Source organism: Cucumis melo, chromosome 3 (assembly GCF_025177605.1).
Source record: "Cucumis melo cultivar AY chromosome 3, USDA_Cmelo_AY_1.0, whole genome shotgun sequence".
Taxonomy (NCBI): domain Eukaryota; kingdom Viridiplantae; phylum Streptophyta; class Magnoliopsida; order Cucurbitales; family Cucurbitaceae; genus Cucumis; species Cucumis melo.
Window position 1 is genome coordinate 26,496,084 of NC_066859.1, and position 17,780 is coordinate 26,513,863.

Here is a 17,780-nt window from a genome sequence, read left to right on the forward strand (position 1 = left end):
TTCACTTGTCCAGTTTCTACTCATGGGATTCCAGAAGCTGATGTAAGATCGACTGGTAGCATAAAATTAATGTGAAACAGCTTCTGCTTCACTTCCATGGCCGGAAAGAATCAAGAATGACAACAAAGCAAAGGAACAATTGACAAGTAAAATTTATAAAGCTCCTGATATTTTCTACTTCTGAAATTCTAAATTCATCTGTTCAAAATTATTAAACAACATCCAAATCATATATAATGAAAAACACACAAAAAATTATAAAGGAATGAATATTCTCAACTATGACTAAGGAGTAGATAAGTTGACTCGTGAGACGAGAAAGTTAGTTCTTTGGGCCGATATCCTTCAAGCCACAAATTTGTTCTTCTCCCATGGCTGACATGACACTCACAACAAGGTCCTTTCCTTCTGCAAATCCATCTTTAATCTGAAATCGGCGCATGAAGTGTGAAAAGCTAGTTATTGCTAAATGAATAGAGCCGGGCGAGAAAACTAGTTCTGTGCTCCCATGTGTATTGTGTACGTAGGAGAATCAGTATGTGCAGAGCCTTACCTGAGCAAGTAAACTTTCATCAGTAGGAAGCCTCAAATCATCCTTTGTGCTTCCATTGTCAGTCAAGAGACTCACCTAGAATAAACCACACTTCTGTTGGTCAATCAGTTCATCGAAATAAATCCAACACAAAGTCGTAAACTACAATATTAAAGCTTCAGACTTGCCGAAGACAGTGGGGAAAGCAACAACGTATTGAAAACCAATTAACAACAGAAATCATTCATGTTTATTTGTTCAACGAGTCCCTCAATTATTTATTTATAGCCTTCGATTCTTTAATTTATATTTTCTTTTTAACTATTTGATTCTAAACCTAAATGCAGACACCATCCATGATGTGACTAGCGTCAAGGACTCAAGATCAAACTACTTCTCAGTTAGATATGAACTTATCATATTCTTGTACAGACAAATCTCTAGTATGTAAGAAATAGATCTATTCAGTATTAAGTTAAAGAAATATGATGCCCCAAGTTGGAATAAATACAAGAGTATGCGATGAAATATCCATTGTTAACCTAAATTTGACGACTCAAATAAAAAATAATGAGAAAGAAACTCACAAATCCATCTTCAGATATGTCAATAAGCTGATAATCGGTACGAGTAACCTCAGGAACCTACAAGAGGGAGTGGGGAGAATGTGAGACACAGAGTGGCTACGCAAACGCAAACCTGATATAAAAGCGCACATACCCAAAGGAAAAGGAGGAAAACTGCTAGCAGTTCAAAAAAAGATAAGCAAACAAGACCAATGGGATACTCACATCACAGTTGTGGGATGATGGAACAATATCTTCAAGTTTTTTGGCAGTGAAGATATCGATTGCAACAAAGTGACATTTAGCATGCCCATGCTTTCCAGTCTTGGATGTTGAAACCTCAACTACCTACATTAACATAATATCATTAAAATATTACAAAAACATCTCAAGATTAGAGTGTTCATATAGAGTGCAGTTCTAAACTCAGTGACAACTATTCAAGTATTTCTAACGATGACAATAATAACAAAAACAAAAACCCTGTTGTTAAAGATTAAGAATCAATTTATGTGTGATATTCAAAACCAAATCAGGATAGCTTGTAAATTTGGAGTCAGTATAACTCAGAATGCAACAAACTAAATAATGTGTAGTTTCAAAATAAATAAATAGACAAATAAATAAATAACTAATAATGCGTTGAACAATGTGATATAAGACAAAAACCCAACAAAATAGTAATGAAACATATTTAAATTCCTAAAGAAAACTGAAAAGTCATGAAAAGAAAACAAGCCAGGAACAGTGGTTACATCACATTTTAACGTATAAGATCTAAAAAGTTAAGCAATTAAGGATTCTGAGAAACAAGAAAAAAAAAAAAAAACAGAGGAGATCAATTGGTTGGATGAAATAAAAAGAGAGAAGATTGATAATGTGTTTTCACCTTGCAGGGACGGCCCTTGATGACAATGTAGCCATTCTTGCGGATGGTTCCGGCCTGTTGAGGGAAGGTCTTGGAGGCTCCGGCGTCGGCCTTGGACTCAAAATGATGCTCTTCGTCCGACATTGAAGATTTTGAGCACAATAAAGAAGAAGAAGAAGAAGAAGAGAAATAATTAAATCAAATAAAGAAATTAGAATGAGATTAGATTAGATTATATTAGGAATTATATAATTGGTGGTTTGGTTGTATTTTCCCACGCAACAAATTCTACCCTTTTTCTTATCAATAATATTCTGTTTTCATTCTCTTATTTTTTATTTCAAAAATATATTCTCTCATTTCCAAAAAAGATTTTGTTAAATTAGTCCATTATTTTTTAAGAGCTGATTGATTTTTTTTTTTTTTTTTAAAAATAAAACCTTTTTAGATGGATTAGATTTCTTTTTGTTGGTATTCTCAAATTATAATTTTCTAAATTATCTTCGAAATTTTAAAACTATTTTGCTTACTAAAAATTAAGGATGCAAAAGTTTTTTTCTTCTTAAATAACTTGAAATCATGTTAAAATTTCCAAGTATGACTATAAAAGGAAATTATATGTTAAAAAATCATTATCCAAAAAGATTCAAATTAATTAAAAAAATATCTTAGATATGACTGACAATTGAATAAGATAAGAAATTAAGAATAACATGCGATGATGTTTTCATCTTATATATATCTTCATCGACGTTAGTAGAAAAATATATACAGTATCAGCATATCAATTTAAACATTTTCGTTTGTTAATAAATAAATAAATAAAAAAAAAAAATATATATATATTTTAACTATGTATTCTGATGGATAGAGAATAAAATTTGAAGCTTCAATTATTAGGGAATCAGTACACATATCAATTAATTGCTATAGTTAGTTGAGTGATGATTAGGTTAATACACACATCATTTAGAAGTAAAAAATCCCAAGTCTCTTCATTGAGTTTCGAATTTGAAAAGTTTTCTTATATTTTTTGATCTGCATGTCTGGAAAGAGTGAGATCAAGATTGAGAGACATTGGTAGAGCAACACGGTTGCTCTCCACCGGAAGCGGTGGTGACGAAGACCCTCGTTGAGAGGCTGAAAGTGGAGGAGGAGAGGCATTTTCGTGGTTGTGGTTGTGGTTGTGGTGGCCATCATATGTGACTATCACCATTGATTTATTTTCCAAGCTTCTTTGTACCTAAATTTCAACACCATTTCACATTTTAATTGTACAACAACAATGTTAGAAATAATATTAAACATTCATTTCAATTCCATTGATCTGTATAAAATTAAAATAGGAGAAATCATTCAATGTAATCCCCAAAATACTGAATTCTGATCATCATCTTGTTAGTTTTCTTTCTATTTTTCAAATGTGATTTTATCATCAGCACATCTTGTTAGTTTTCTTGAACTTAGACTTGTACAAATTAAACATTTTAATTCTCTGTTTTCCACATTTACAATGGTATGTTTCTTAAAGAAAATTTTTTTGGATTAGAAGTTACAATTACATTTTACCGTATTGACACAATTCTCTTCTAACTTTCTTTTTGAGCAAAAGAAAGAGAGGCATGAAAGCCATCTCATAACCTAGTATATATAACTTCGATACTAAATAAAAAGGAACGTTGTAATATACATTTAGTATAAAAATATAGTATCTACATGGTCGGTGTTTAGCATCGACAAAAAATGATAGACATTGATAGAAGTCTATCTATTAGTGTTTATCATTGATAAAACATTACGTTAGTTTATTATATTTTATAAATAATTTCAGTAATTTTGACATTTACAATAATTCAAAGCGGAAGCAACCAAATATATATATATATATATAATTCAAAGCGGAAGCAACCAAAAATATATATATATATATATATAAATTAAGTTAGGAATTGATTGAAAAATATTGAGAGGAAATAATGTTATTGAATAAATGACCTTTTTTTTGACGGGGCATCCTGGAGAAGAACACTTGAAATAAGCACGAGGAGATTGATTATCCTTTGTAATCTTTTGCCCATATTTCCTCCATTTATATCCATCCTTCACCATCTTTACAATTCCACCCAGAGAAACACATGGCATCCAAATTTTTCATTAGAAAAAAAAAAAAAAAAGAGGGGGATCGCAGAATTATTATTATAAAGTTTCCATACCAAAGCTTGGTCTTTGAAGCTAGTTGTAGCATATGCTTGGGTGGTGGACGAAGTTTCGAGAGTGGGTGGACTAACTCTGAGATCGGCTCTCTCTGATCTGGAACCCTCGTCATTCTGATCATGATCTCTTGAACAAACATCCACTTGAGATACCAAATTCTTGATGCTCACAACTTTGAGCATAAACTTTAAAACTTCATTCTCTTTCCTCAACTTTTCTAGCTCTGTTTGGAGACATTCCACCTGTGAAATACATATAGTGTTATATTCCAAAATGTTTTATTAATTAATTCATGTAATTAATATTATTATTTTCATGATTTTGTGTAAGAAGAAACTTGCCTTTGAATCCATATGAAAGCTTCTATGGAGAGAGAGAGAGAATAAGGAAATGAAGGTTTGGGTTATAATGGGACGTTATATGATATGTTCATTAATTGAATATCATTATTAACTAAGATGGGAAAAAAATGGGGAAAAAATGAATTAAGAATATATTTGTATAAATTTTAATTAATAAAGTTGAAAATGGGGCATGTGGCAAGAAATTCAAAGAAAATAAATAGAGGTGGATGTCATGGATTTAAAATTTCTCTTATTTGTATTAAATGCGTTTTTGGGATGACCATGAAAATTAGTTTTTGTGGAAAAAGCAAACCCTAATTCTAAAACTTTTGGAAAAGACTTTCTAAAACCTAAAAACGTAGAAAGAATGGAGTTGTGGTGTGTTTTCCTTTCTGTTTTCTTTTTTTTTTTCTTTTCTTGATGTGTATGTAGAAGTGAAATTACCAATGAGTCCTTGGATTTCCTAAAGTTTTACCCTTCCGATGTATTCAAAATCACTTCAAAAACACACACATATTTAAGTACTAAAAATAATGCAATGTTTGATCTAATCACGTAGTAAAGTACAATTTTCATGCTATCAAAATTGATTATCAACGACTAAAAACATTACTCAAATGACTATAAAAATGATAAAAGTAATTCTAAATACGTAAGAAATGACTCTCATTTTTATAAGAGTGAATATGGGCCTAGGCTTGCTTGGGTTGGGCCTAACCCTTATGCCCAAATTATTTGAGCCCGGTCCAATTAGTTGTTTTGTTTCTCCACCGGTGAATTTGAATTAACTTTGATAATGGCATAATGACGTCATTAAAGGGTTAGATGAGTGACATTTTTTGATTTTTCAATCTTATGACTTTTTAATTTTATTTATAAATTTATTAATACAACCTATGGTTTGATTCTGTACCTCACATATGGATAAAAGAAAATAAAATAAAATAAATGACCAAAGTATTCTACTTATTTCAATCAAGACGAGGTTTGCTAATTTTCTTTCATCTGTTTGAAATTTTAGACCATTTTTGCTAAAATTCTTTAGAGGACTTTGTAAACATTTAGTTTTCATTCGGGAAAAAAATTCTCTCTGTCTATTTTGAAAACTATATAAATTGGCTTCAAATGTTCCACATTTTTGTTCTTTTATATAATAACATGACTGTTTTTTTTTTCTTTTAAAAAATTTCCCTTTTTAAATAAAAGAAATAAAAAAAATGATATAGAACATCAATCTCAAAAAGAAAATAATATGATTCTAGGTGTCTTAGACCTCATCAACTAATGCTATGATTAAATTAGCACAAATACTAATTAATATATCAATTAGAAGAAATAATCAAGATTAGGGTTTTCCCAACCTTATGAAATAAAAGCAAATCTAAAATATCCCAAAGTAAGGAGACCATTGGGGTTTTAGGTAATTCACCTACTAGCTATGATCCTTAGAAGTTAGAACATAGAAAAACACATTTGGATTATTCATTCTATCCCTCTCTTGAGCTTGTTCTCTCTCTCTCTCGTTCGTGTTCAACTTAATCCAATACAATTATACTTTGACACGCTAGGATTCTCTCTTTCCTCACACTATGCACAATTCATATTTCCCCCTTATCCGTGCTTGCACCCATACCTCATTCACGCTCATGATCCCCCCTACTAGCTCCTCCTCTCGAACACGCTTTGTTGCTATGAACCTTAATATGGTGCGAGGTGCAATATAGATAATTCCGACACTCAACCCCTTAATATAATATTGGTGCAAGGGTCATCTTTCATTATTTTAAAAAAAGAAAAATGGGAGAAAATGACATTTAACCCTATAATATTATTATATACAAGAAACCGAAGAAACTAAACCTCTCTAGTTAATGATAGACGGCCAACGAAAATAGTTTCAATATGAATGACTAATTAAAAGATGTCAATTCAATCAAGATTATTAAGAAAAAGTAGTTGCTATTTTGTTAAAAGATTATTCCTCTAAAAACTAAAAAAATAGAAGACATTTCAATGGAAAAGGGTTTAGATTTTTCCCCATGAAACGACAAGATAATGGTGAGAAAGAAATTTGATGTAAAATGGTTTGATTATTCGACAAAATAAGTGAAGTTGTTATTATCAAACAAATCCCATTGACTCCAGCTTTGACAAATAAATGGGAGTCATTATCAGTCAACATCAAATTATAAATATCAAAACAATAATTTTTTTTTCTCATCTTCCAAATGTATGGGGCTACATATAGGTAGCATAATGTGAAACAATAGACAATTATCATCGAATTTCCAACCATCTTTAGAAGATAAAAGTTGATAAAATTAGTATATGAATGTAAGTAATTTGATACGTTTGGAAGAAAAATTAAAGGAGGAAAAGACTGGAAGGCTGGGGTAATGAGAAAAAAGAAAAGATCAAAGTCATGGTAGATTAAAAGTCAGAGTCAATCTTCGTACCATTTGATGTGTACTTTTTAACATTAGAATACAACATATCCAAAAACTAGAGTACCCCATGCACCAATCAAATTCATTTATGCTATCTTTCTGAAAATTAATGTTTTCGATTAAATTACCTAAAATGCCCTGCCTTTGTTTTTTTTTTTTTTTTTTTTAATTTCTTCTTACAAAATCAAAGATATACATGAAATTGTTCTATCTACTTCTGGTTTTTCTTTTCTTTTTTCTTTCTACTGATTTAAGTTTAAGGTTTGTTAATATATAAATATATATTTGTAATAAATAAAAGTTGGTTAACCATTAATTACCTTATTGTTCTATGTTAAGATATTGGAAACATGCATATGTCACTAAGATATACGTAGACTAAACTTCAAAATTCAATTCATTCATCAATAAAATTAATAAAATAATAACAATAATTTAATGAGAAATAAGCAGTTTCTTAAGTTTTTTCAAAGGATCTAATTGTGATCAAATTTAATTTAAAAGATTGAGGACTAAAGTGAAAATTATCTCGAAGATTAGGGACTATGTGGTATATTTAGTTTCTTTTTTAATATTTATTGAAATCACAAATTACATACAAGAATGAAAACAATTAGGATTATAAAAATCGTAAAAATAAAAAGAGAGAGACAGAGAGAGAAGAAAACAATTCAAATTAGCAAAGATATTTTATTGATATACGTGGGAGAAACATATAAAGATTACTATAACAAATGGGAGAAAACAAGTGGATGATGGAGAGAGTTTAGGGAGAAAACTCATATGCAATGAAAGAAACTTGGAAGAGAATAAATATGTATGAAAATAGAGGTTAGCGAAAGAAATTTTAGGTATATAGAAAGTGATCGGCAAGAGAAAGTGTCAATGAAAAGATAGACAAATAAGAAAAATTGTACATACATAAAGAAGCTAGTAAGAAAATAAAGTAGAGTAGAAATAACTTGATGGAAGCAACATGCATATAATAATGATAATTAAAGAATAGAACAAAATCATTGGATTCCATATCAAAATCAATTGGCAAACAGAAGAGTATAATATATTTATTAAGGACGTGAGTTCCTTTGGATTTTTTACCAATGTGTGGGATTTTGACCAACATCTCAACAGGCACCTATTAAGATGGTGTCTGTTTAGGTCATCAATCTTGATTGGACTTCAATTTCATTTTACATGATCAAATACACATTTATATATGTTTTATGGGTTATGATACTATATTTGAAAGTATAGGATTATATCTCAAAACTAATTGACAATAGGTTTAAATGGTAGCGATCGAAACTTCGACTTAGGCTACCAAACTATTGGACTGATCCATAATATTATTGTAACAATCAACTCAGGAGCTCAAGAATTTAAAAAAAAAGAAGGAAAAAAAGAAGTTGGGTACATGAGAGTTGAAAAGGTTTTGGACTTTATTCAAGAAAAGTTCCTTTCTATTTGGAGTTTGCGATGAAAAAGAATGGTAACGCGCTACACATGTTTTACTTACAAAGATTCCTTCAATGGATTGTTTTCACACACCAACTTTTGAATTAAATTTTGGATTCATTTAATTAGTTTTAATTGAAATTTTCAAACTTTTCTTACTTCAATTATATATGTTAAAAGGGGAGAGATTCGGACTCTAACGCTCTTTTATTTTTTGATCTTGGTTGGGCTTGTTCATATTGACGGAAAAAGAATCTACTTGTATATAGTTACAAGATATATCGTTTCACACGCACTTTTAAATGAATTTGGATTTATTTAGTTTGAAATTGGAATTTTCTTGTATGCTCACTTTTTGCTTGCTTATTAATTCATGGAAAAAAAAGAAAAGAAAAGAAGATTTGCTTAAGAAAAATTGTTTTTACCCTTAGTTATTAGGGTAATTATAATATGCAGTAATTTTTAGAATAATTATTAAGTATATAGCAATATTTTAAAAAAATTGCAAATATAGCAAAGTCTATACTTCTATCTCGTCGATAGACTCTTATGGTTTATCAGTGATAGACTAACATTTGCTACATGGTTTATCAGTGATAAACTTCTATCATTGATAGATTTTGATATATTTGCAATTTTTTTTAAAATATTGCTATATACTTAATTATTTTGAATATAATTGCTACATTTAAGACTATCCATAACTATTAATTGTATTTTCGATTAGTTTATTGTTTTTGTTATAAAAAAAATAGTTGGTTTTATTTGAAAAAAAGCGAAATTATTTTAAATTTAAAACTTTGTTATAATTGGGTCCGCTATATTTATGTTATATTTTATAAAATTTTTAGTTTATTTTGATATATTTGAAAATAACTTAAAAAATTAAAAACCATTTGGAAATCAACTCAAACTCGAGATTTTAAAATTAAAATAAAAGAAACAAAATTTATAAAGGAGAATTGCCAAAAATGGTAAATTTGATAAAATATTTACAAAATATAGCAAAATTTCAAATTTTATCAATGATAGACATTAATAGTCACCGATATGTTTTTATTCAATCATATTGATAGACAACAAAAAAATGTCTACCAATATGCATCATTAATAAAATTTAAAATATTTTTATATATCGTAAATATTTTAATTTATTTTACTATATTTAAAAATATTCCATATATAAATTCAAAAAGATACAAAGATGGTTAGAATATGAATTGTTAGAATATGGTTTGATTCTGAATCCCTCCACACGTATTATTATTAGTGTAGTTCATATATAAATATGATTTGGAAACTTAAGAAAGGACATTGTCAAAAAGAGTTATTATGAAGAGACATTATTTGATATTACATATTAGGTCAAATTGCACCATAAAAATCATATTTGGAGAAGATTTCGAGAAAGTGGATGATTTCTTCAACAAGAAGTCTTTAGGAACTTTCTTTACAAAGACAACAATTGTAATAACAACAAACAACAATAATGAAGATAAATTTGAAGACTGTTCTCAATATTACCCAATTATTTCGTGGTGATTAAGAAAAATAAAAAAAAAAGAAATATAAATATGAATATAAAGACCAAGACTTTCTTATTTATTTCAGTATAAATATTTTAAATTATATTTTAAACTGTGAACACACAAATGTTTCTATTTGGAATCAAAATGATTAATTTTGGTTATTATAATTATTGTCAACTTTTCCGGCGCAGAGTGGGTCTCCATCCTTACGCGGCGGTGACTGTCCGACGCCGGTCGATGGGAATTTATTATTAGTACAACTGTTCCCACTGGTCACTGACCAAGTTAAGCTTCTCTCTAATTTTGGGCTATTGAAATTATTTGTCTGTCAACTTTTCAATGAAATGAAAAGCCTTTTCCGATTACCTTTTCAATCCCAATTTTCTTACCTCTTTGCCTTTTCCACTTCATCTTGGGACAGTTCTATGTTACTTTTTCTTTTTCTATTCACTTGTTAATTAAAAATGTTGGAAATGCTCTCCAACTTCTGTAATGGAAGACATAGAAAGAACGAGAAACAATCCAAAGAAAAACAAAATTTTCAATATGTGTAAAATAATATTTGTCATATACAAAGAAATAATTCTAACTATCGATGATTTGAAGCTAAAGTCATAGATTAGTTACAAATATAGGAAAATAATGTAAATCAATTTGAGAAAGCAAAACTTAAACATAGTACTTGAAATCTACTAAAGACAAAGTAAAAGACAAAGTAAATACCTAATAGAGTCTAAAATTAGTGATAACATATTTTAAGAGTTAATAAAGTTTTATCATCAATGAATTTTATTATATTTACAATTTTTTAAATATATATGTTAGCTCGATCTAAAAGTATTATCAATTATAATTTTTTTTTATATATATAGTGCTTGAAGAATCGTTCTTCACTTCCTTGAACTTGTTCAACGTGAGATAACTATTTTTTTTTTAACTTAGAAAAACAATAGATAAAGAAATTATAAACACTATCCAGGTTATATTTACCTAAATCAAAAGAGGAAGCCAACTAGAAATAATATTCCACCAACAACAAGATTCAACCCCATTGATCACACTGTCCAACAAAACTGTACCTCATACTCTTCTAATAACTTCCCAAAAACTAACAAAAACGAGCATTAATTGTTCGATGAAAGTTGGGCTCTCATTGTTGTTCCCCATACGTCATATGGAAAAATGAAGGAAATTTAACAAACTCCAACTAACTAAAATCATTTATACTATAGTTTCACAATCGAAAAGAAAAGAAAAATATATTATTATTAAATGATACATGAAGAAAAATGCGACCACAAAATACATCCACTAAATAAAAACTATACCAAGAGGATGCTGAATTAATGATACAAAATGGAAGAATAATATAATTTGATGACGATCATCTCCAAATTTCATTGTCCACCATGTTTCCGGTAATGGCAGTGGCAAGAGCTCTAGTGAAATTAGGGTCTCTGGTCAAAAGAGTGGCCATTTGTTGAACAAGAAGCTTTTGTGTTGAAGAAGAAGAGTTAGATGATGAAGGTGATGGTATTTGAGGTTGAGATTTAGTTAAGTAATCAAGAGAAATAGAAGGTATTAATGATGATGATGATGGAGATTTGATAGAAGAAGAAGGTGATGACGAAACATTATTAGAAGAATCAAGCTTTGTATTTGAACCTAAATTAATTGGTCCAACTAGTTGATACTCAATTCCTGAATTGGGTTTTGGATGATTGTGCTGTCCTTCATATGTTGCTACTAAATAACATGGATCTTCAACACTTCTTTGTACCTATAATTATTAACACAAACTATAATTAAGCACGCTATGAACCATTTAATTTTATGTTTTCGATTACCACATATGAGTTCTTTTTTGTGTTTTGTTTATTTTTTCTTTAAATATGACGGATGGGTGGAGAAATCAAACTCTAAAGGTGGTGAGGTTAATAGTAGATGTTTACTTCAATTAAGATCACTTAAATCACATGATTTAAAGCCATTTAATTTCTTGAACATTTTTGCTTGACTTTAAAAAGAAAGATTAGGGTTTTTATTTATTTATAGCGAAAATTGAGAATAATAACCATTATAATTAATTAAGATGGGTTAATTATGATGGGGTTCCAATGAAACTTGAAAAATGTGCACTAAGGATTGAGGATTACGGTGTTGGTAGGGAAAGAAAGGTTTAAACAAAATTGAATAGGATGTGTTGAAATTTAGTAAAGAGAAGAAATTTCGAGGAAACTACGTACCTTTCTCTTCACCGGACAGGTAGGGGCAAATGAGCATTTATAGTAAGCTCTTGGTGACGGATTGTCTTTAGTCACCTTTTGACCGTATTTCCTCCATTGATATCCATCCTTCACAATCTATAATCACCACAAATATAACATACATGACTTCTTATTCACACCATAAATTTAATATCGAAAGAGTATGAAAATTGTTTGTATGCAAATCGAAATCGTGAAACTAAAATGCACGTTGTATCACACACACTCAGATTTCTATCGATTAATTTGTGAATAATACTACTGCTGGTGGTGAGAAGAATTGATTTGTGAATACGTACCAAAGTGGAATCAGAAACTGGGGTGGGAACGAGGACTCTCATAACCTTGGGTTTACTATTATTTTCTCTAGGCCTCTTATTATTATAACAGGAATCATTATCATCGCTACAACAACCGCAATACTGATCGGAAGCGCTCCGATTGAAATTACAACAATTATCACATCCTGGAGCTGCTTTTCGTTTTCTGGATTTCATGAGTAAATCGATAACTTGATTTTTCAAAACGCTGTAATTCTCAACCACTACCCCAAGCATCTGATTCAGCTTCTTATTCTCCGAACTAATCCGATTCAATTTTTCAGCAAGAATGCCTGTTGTTGGAGCCTGCAAGCAAGATCAAAATCAATAAAAACTAAAAAATGTGATCAACTGACTAACTAACTAATTGATTAATGAAGTCATGAGCATATAATTAAATGGGTGGACCTGTTGTTTGAGTGGAGAATTAGGAGTGGGTGGATGAGATTGGTCGTCGGTGTAGGGCGGAGGATTCAAATTGAGGTCAAGAGAAGTATTGATGGTGGTAGTTGTGGGTTCCATTTTTTTAAAAAATTCTGTAGAAGAAGAAGAAGAAGAAAAAGAAGAAGGGAAGAATTTGAATTGAGGTGGAGATCGAAGAGGAGAATTAGGGAAAGAGGGAAATAGTTGGAGTGTTTAACAGCAAACCGGGTTCTGTTTTATAAACGAAAGAAGAAATTTCCGTCATCTGAAAATTTATTGGAAAATCCTTTCTTTTTCCTCCTCTCGATTAGCGAATGACGTCACTTTTCCCTTTAGAATTCAGCATGGCGTAATAATTTTATTTTATCCTCAAATCAATGCTTCAGTATAATCCGAGGGGCACATAATCTCGTTACCTTCCTTGTGTATCTACTTCTCCACTCACTCATGAATACTCTTATCAAAAAATAAAATAATAAAAATAAAAGTAAAAAAATTATAAAATTCACATCTCTAAACACTTTTTAATTTGTTTCTATATAATGAAAAATCTTGTAAAAAATACTTTTAAATTTGGTCATGGAACTATTGGATAGAATGAGATCAATTCTTTCTCAATATTAATTGGCAATGATGGAAGTAGTCAGAAATTACCTATCTTATAAATTACTATGTAAGGTCCTTAGGTTTTTCAAATGTGTAATTTTCGACCATAATGACACATAACCTTTGTAAATTATAGAGAAATTTGATCTTCAATGTAAGAATTTCTTTTAGAAGAATTTCAATGGTATTTATTGAAGATTAATTTGTTATAAATTGTGAAATGAACTAACTACATTGAATTTAATACCATTAAAGTTCAAGTATATAATTAAATTGTTATAAACTAAAATTATTTAGAGAGAAAAACATTCATCCAAATTTTAAGAAAAGTGTATTTTTAATGCTTAATTGAGATCCAAAATTTCATGATGTGTGACAAAAGAATCTCCTATATTGTGATATTACTTCACTCTCTCAACAGTCAAGCCCGCAACTAGCACCATGTCATATCGTGTTATGGGTTTGGTCCTAATATCAATATCAACGATCCCTCTGATTGTTTTAGATAAACATGATTTGAAGTACTTGTTAATCTGATTGTGTTTAAATGAACACGATTTATGTAAGAAGTTAACGAACAAAACTTGTCTATGAAAAACATTTTTAGACAATGTAATCCAAATATATTATCAGAAGATCTTACCTGGGAGGTTAACCGATGAATGCTCACATAAATCAGGTTGATCCCGGCAAAGAAGGCGTACATGAAATTACAAATGATTTTTCTCACAATCCATCGATTAGGATATGTTGTCTCAAGAAATATTTATATGGCTCACCGCTAACCTTTTTGTTGTCATTGGTTTGCTAATCAATACGTTGCATCATTGAATAAATATGGACCTGTTACTCACCTTTACATTGCACTAGAGTTCAATTTAGTGACCTAGTGTTGAGTATTTTATTATTTCTAGAAATGATTCTTGCTTTGTTGTTTCATTTTAAAAAATATTTAAATGAATGCTTTTGACATGAAGGATTTGGCTAATTTAATTTGAAATATTTTCTTGATGTTGATGTTGCTTGAAATGGCATATGGTGGTTTTCTAATTTGTCACCGAATGTACACTCTTGACATCAATTTAGAAATTTGGGCACTTAGGTGGAAAACTTTGCAGGGTTTCCAATCGAGTAAAATCATTGCCTAACATCGAATACTTGCTGTTTGTTGATAAATCTTGAATGCTATTGCAATAGAACATCTCATATTACTTGTCATTTACGTAGCTCGAACTATATATGGTGTTCGTTTTGGTTCAGTTTCTAGCTACAACCACTATCACAAGAGCATTGTTTATGGTGTAATTCTTGTAGTTTGTTATTAAAAAGTTGTTCAAGTAATCCTTCTTCGCTAGCTCGAGTTCTTTTATACCTCTATTAGGTTTTGAAACTTCTATCTGAAAACCATTCATCTGCAAAGGTCGAGTATCACTCCAAGAATTCTATTGCATCTTGGAGTGAATCACTCTCGTACCATAATTAAATTTATTTTGTGATGGTCATTCGATATTACATATTAGCTCAAAATCTCCCATCTTTCGTGAATCTACAGTAGCAAAACATATGGAGGTAGATTTTTCATTATGTTTCATGCCACTGTTCCATACAACATTATTACTGCACATTACACTTCTACACCAAATGAGCAACTTTACAAATATATTTTACAAAAGACTGAAAATATAACAATTTGTTTATCATCTTCTTCACAAACGTGGGTATATGTAGTCCTCATGCTTTAAGTACTAATGGGTATTAGCATATTCTTTTATTTACTTTGTAGGTATAGTTTTTAATTTTAATTTAAGCTATATTTTAGGTTCACCAAATATATAGGAAACAGACAACTTTATCCATAAAAAGGATTTATGAAAAATATATAGAATTTATATATATATATATATATATATATATATATATATATGTATATGTATATAAATTAAAAAAATGTGAATATAATTTTTGAAATTTCGGCTCTTTTTTCGCGTTTTCTATGTTGACTTCAAAATGGAGGTCAAATTCCCAGTATTTGTTTATTTCTAAACAATTTGTTTTGTACACGTCTGTGGAACCATCATTTTGTAGCTATATATATATATATACACACACACATACATAGTTCATTTTATTTTATAATATTCCTAGTCTTTATTTAGTCAGGTAGAGATTGTCTTTTCCAATTTAAATTGTTCTTATCAAAATGAATCTATGAATTTATTCAACTATATGGTAAATAAAGAATTAATAAACTAATGGTTTGGTAAATCTTAAATTTCTTTCATCAAATTAAAAATCGATATATAAAGCTTAATTTACATAAATGTAATAAAATCAAAAAATATTTACTAGTTGTGTAACAAAAAAAAATAAAGGTGCATAGAATATTTTCCTAATTCAAGGTTTTTTCTTCTTTTCTCCAGATTTTCTTCATTCTATTTTTTAAACGATTTATTTTTCTATTTAAATCTCCAATTTTTTGAAATTTTTTTTGAAGCTAGTTCATCTTCTTCATGTTCGAAAATATCAAGATCGTTTGAATATCATTTTGACAAGATCTAAACAATCATTTACCATTGTCAACAAAATCGTTTACCCTAGTCAACACGATCGTTTAAATTGAAGGACTTTTTTCATTGTTTAAAAGGAACTACACATGGTCGTGTTGAATATGATCTAAACGATTGCTTACCATAGTTAACACGATCGTTTAGCATGGTCATCACAATCGTTTATATTTGAAGTCTTTTTTTTCTATTGTTTAAAAAGAACTACACGATTGTGTGGTTATAATTTAAACGATTGCTATCATAGTCAACACAATCGTTTAAAATTGAAACATTTTTTCCATCATTAAAAGAACTCCACGATTGTGTATCATGACCTAAACGATTGTAGACCATTCATTTAAACTGTATTACACGATCATTAAAAGAAGATTATTCATGCGCGTATGTGATCTATTAATCGTGTGTTGAATATTGGGGTATTATTTATATTTTCATTGTGAGCTTCGTAAGCTTTTTCCGTTTTTAAAACTGTTCTATATAGTATAAAAATATTTTATGGATTAATTATATTTTCTAGAAGGTTGTTACATAAATATGAAATTTTATTTCTTAAGAAAATGAAACTCTTTTTTCTTTTTCTTTTTCTTTTTCTTTTTCTTTATAAACATTTTCTTCTCCAAATTATGACGTCAATAAAATGACATGATCTTTTGACGTACTTGTGAAAATTGGAAAGAAAGTCTTAAAATTAGATATGAAACCAATAGGCTCTTGACAACTGTCTTTGTTCAAAAATTTTCGTTTTCCCAATTCCTTGAGTATAACAAAAAAAAAGAAAAAAAAAGGCATTTGATAATGATAAAACAAAATGAGAATTAAACTTATTATTAAAATAAAGACCAAGCCCTTACCTAGTCAAATCACACTTCCTTTTTCTTAGAATTTTTACACACTAAAAGCTTTCATCTTTTATTTCTAATATTCAAGGAACATTTTTAAAAAAGAAACAAAATTTGAAAAACTACAAAATATTCAAATTGTTACAGAGTTTAAAAAAGGTTATTCTCACGTATAGTAAAATGAAATGACATATTTAATAACTTTCTCTCCCTTTCTTTTTCCATCTTCATCTTCTCCATCATACTTCGTTAAGGACGATGGGACCAAGAAATTGGAAAAGATCAGGAAATGAGGTGTTGAAAGACTAAAGATCCTTTTGCTAATTAAATTCAGTCAAGAAAAGTTAAGAGAAACACGTACCCAAAAAGTACAAAAAACTTGAAATAGAAGCAAAAAGAAACCACGACTAATCCAAACTAAAACTTCAAAATTAAGAAGATGATCGCTAGAGGAAGGTTTTTGTTTTTGTTTGTTTTTTTTTTTTTTTTATTTCTGAATGATCGCAAAATGGCAAAATAGTGAACAGTAATATATAATTCAGAGTAAAAAGGAGATGAAGATGGACAAGAGAGGGGGGAGAGAAAGTACTTAGAAAGTAAAAAAAAAATATATATATATATATATATATTCCTTTTCAAATTAAATGTGTTGAATTTTTAAAAAAGAATTATAAAAAGTAGAATATTTGACAAAATATTTACGTTTTATAAAAAAATGGAATGTAATGAATTTTATCTAATATTATTTTAGGGGAGTGTATATACAGTTTGTCAATTTTTTATTTTTAAAAAAATTTATTTAA

At 29.2% G+C, this 17,780-nt stretch overlaps 2 protein-coding genes across 3 annotated transcripts; both read right to left on the reverse strand.

Annotated features, from left to right (window-relative positions):
- Positions 1-139: 139 nt before the first annotated feature.
- Positions 140-4,680, reverse strand: LOC103488350 (eukaryotic translation initiation factor 5A-4-like). 2 transcript variants are annotated; one of them, XM_051082174.1, is made up of 7 exons: positions 4,180-4,422; positions 3,962-4,075; positions 1,988-3,209; positions 1,324-1,446; positions 1,120-1,176; positions 554-628; positions 140-427 (listed from the first exon to the last, which is right to left on the reverse strand). In XM_051082174.1, exons 3-7 carry the CDS (start codon positions 2,108-2,110, stop codon positions 323-325), a joined length of 483 nt encoding a protein of 160 aa, XP_050938131.1. In that variant the 5' UTR covers positions 2,111-3,209; positions 3,962-4,075; positions 4,180-4,422; the 3' UTR covers positions 140-322. The 2 variants fall into 2 exon arrangements, with proteins under 2 accessions (XP_050938131.1, XP_050938130.1); XM_051082173.1 differs by lacking the exons at positions 140-427; positions 554-628; positions 1,120-1,176; positions 1,324-1,446 and adding an exon at positions 4,522-4,680 and having other exon boundaries at positions 2,835-3,209.
- A 6,522-nt stretch (positions 4,681-11,202) lies between these two features.
- On the reverse strand, positions 11,203-13,383 carry LOC103488347 (probable WRKY transcription factor 40). Its single transcript, XM_008447040.3, has 4 exons — positions 12,951-13,383; positions 12,522-12,848; positions 12,202-12,318; positions 11,203-11,735 (listed from the first exon to the last, which is right to left on the reverse strand). The coding sequence occupies exons 1-4, from the start codon at positions 13,062-13,064 to the stop codon at positions 11,340-11,342; spliced, it is 954 nt and encodes a 317-aa protein (XP_008445262.2). The 5' UTR covers positions 13,065-13,383; the 3' UTR covers positions 11,203-11,339.
- Between the last annotated feature and the right edge of the window lie 4,397 nt (positions 13,384-17,780).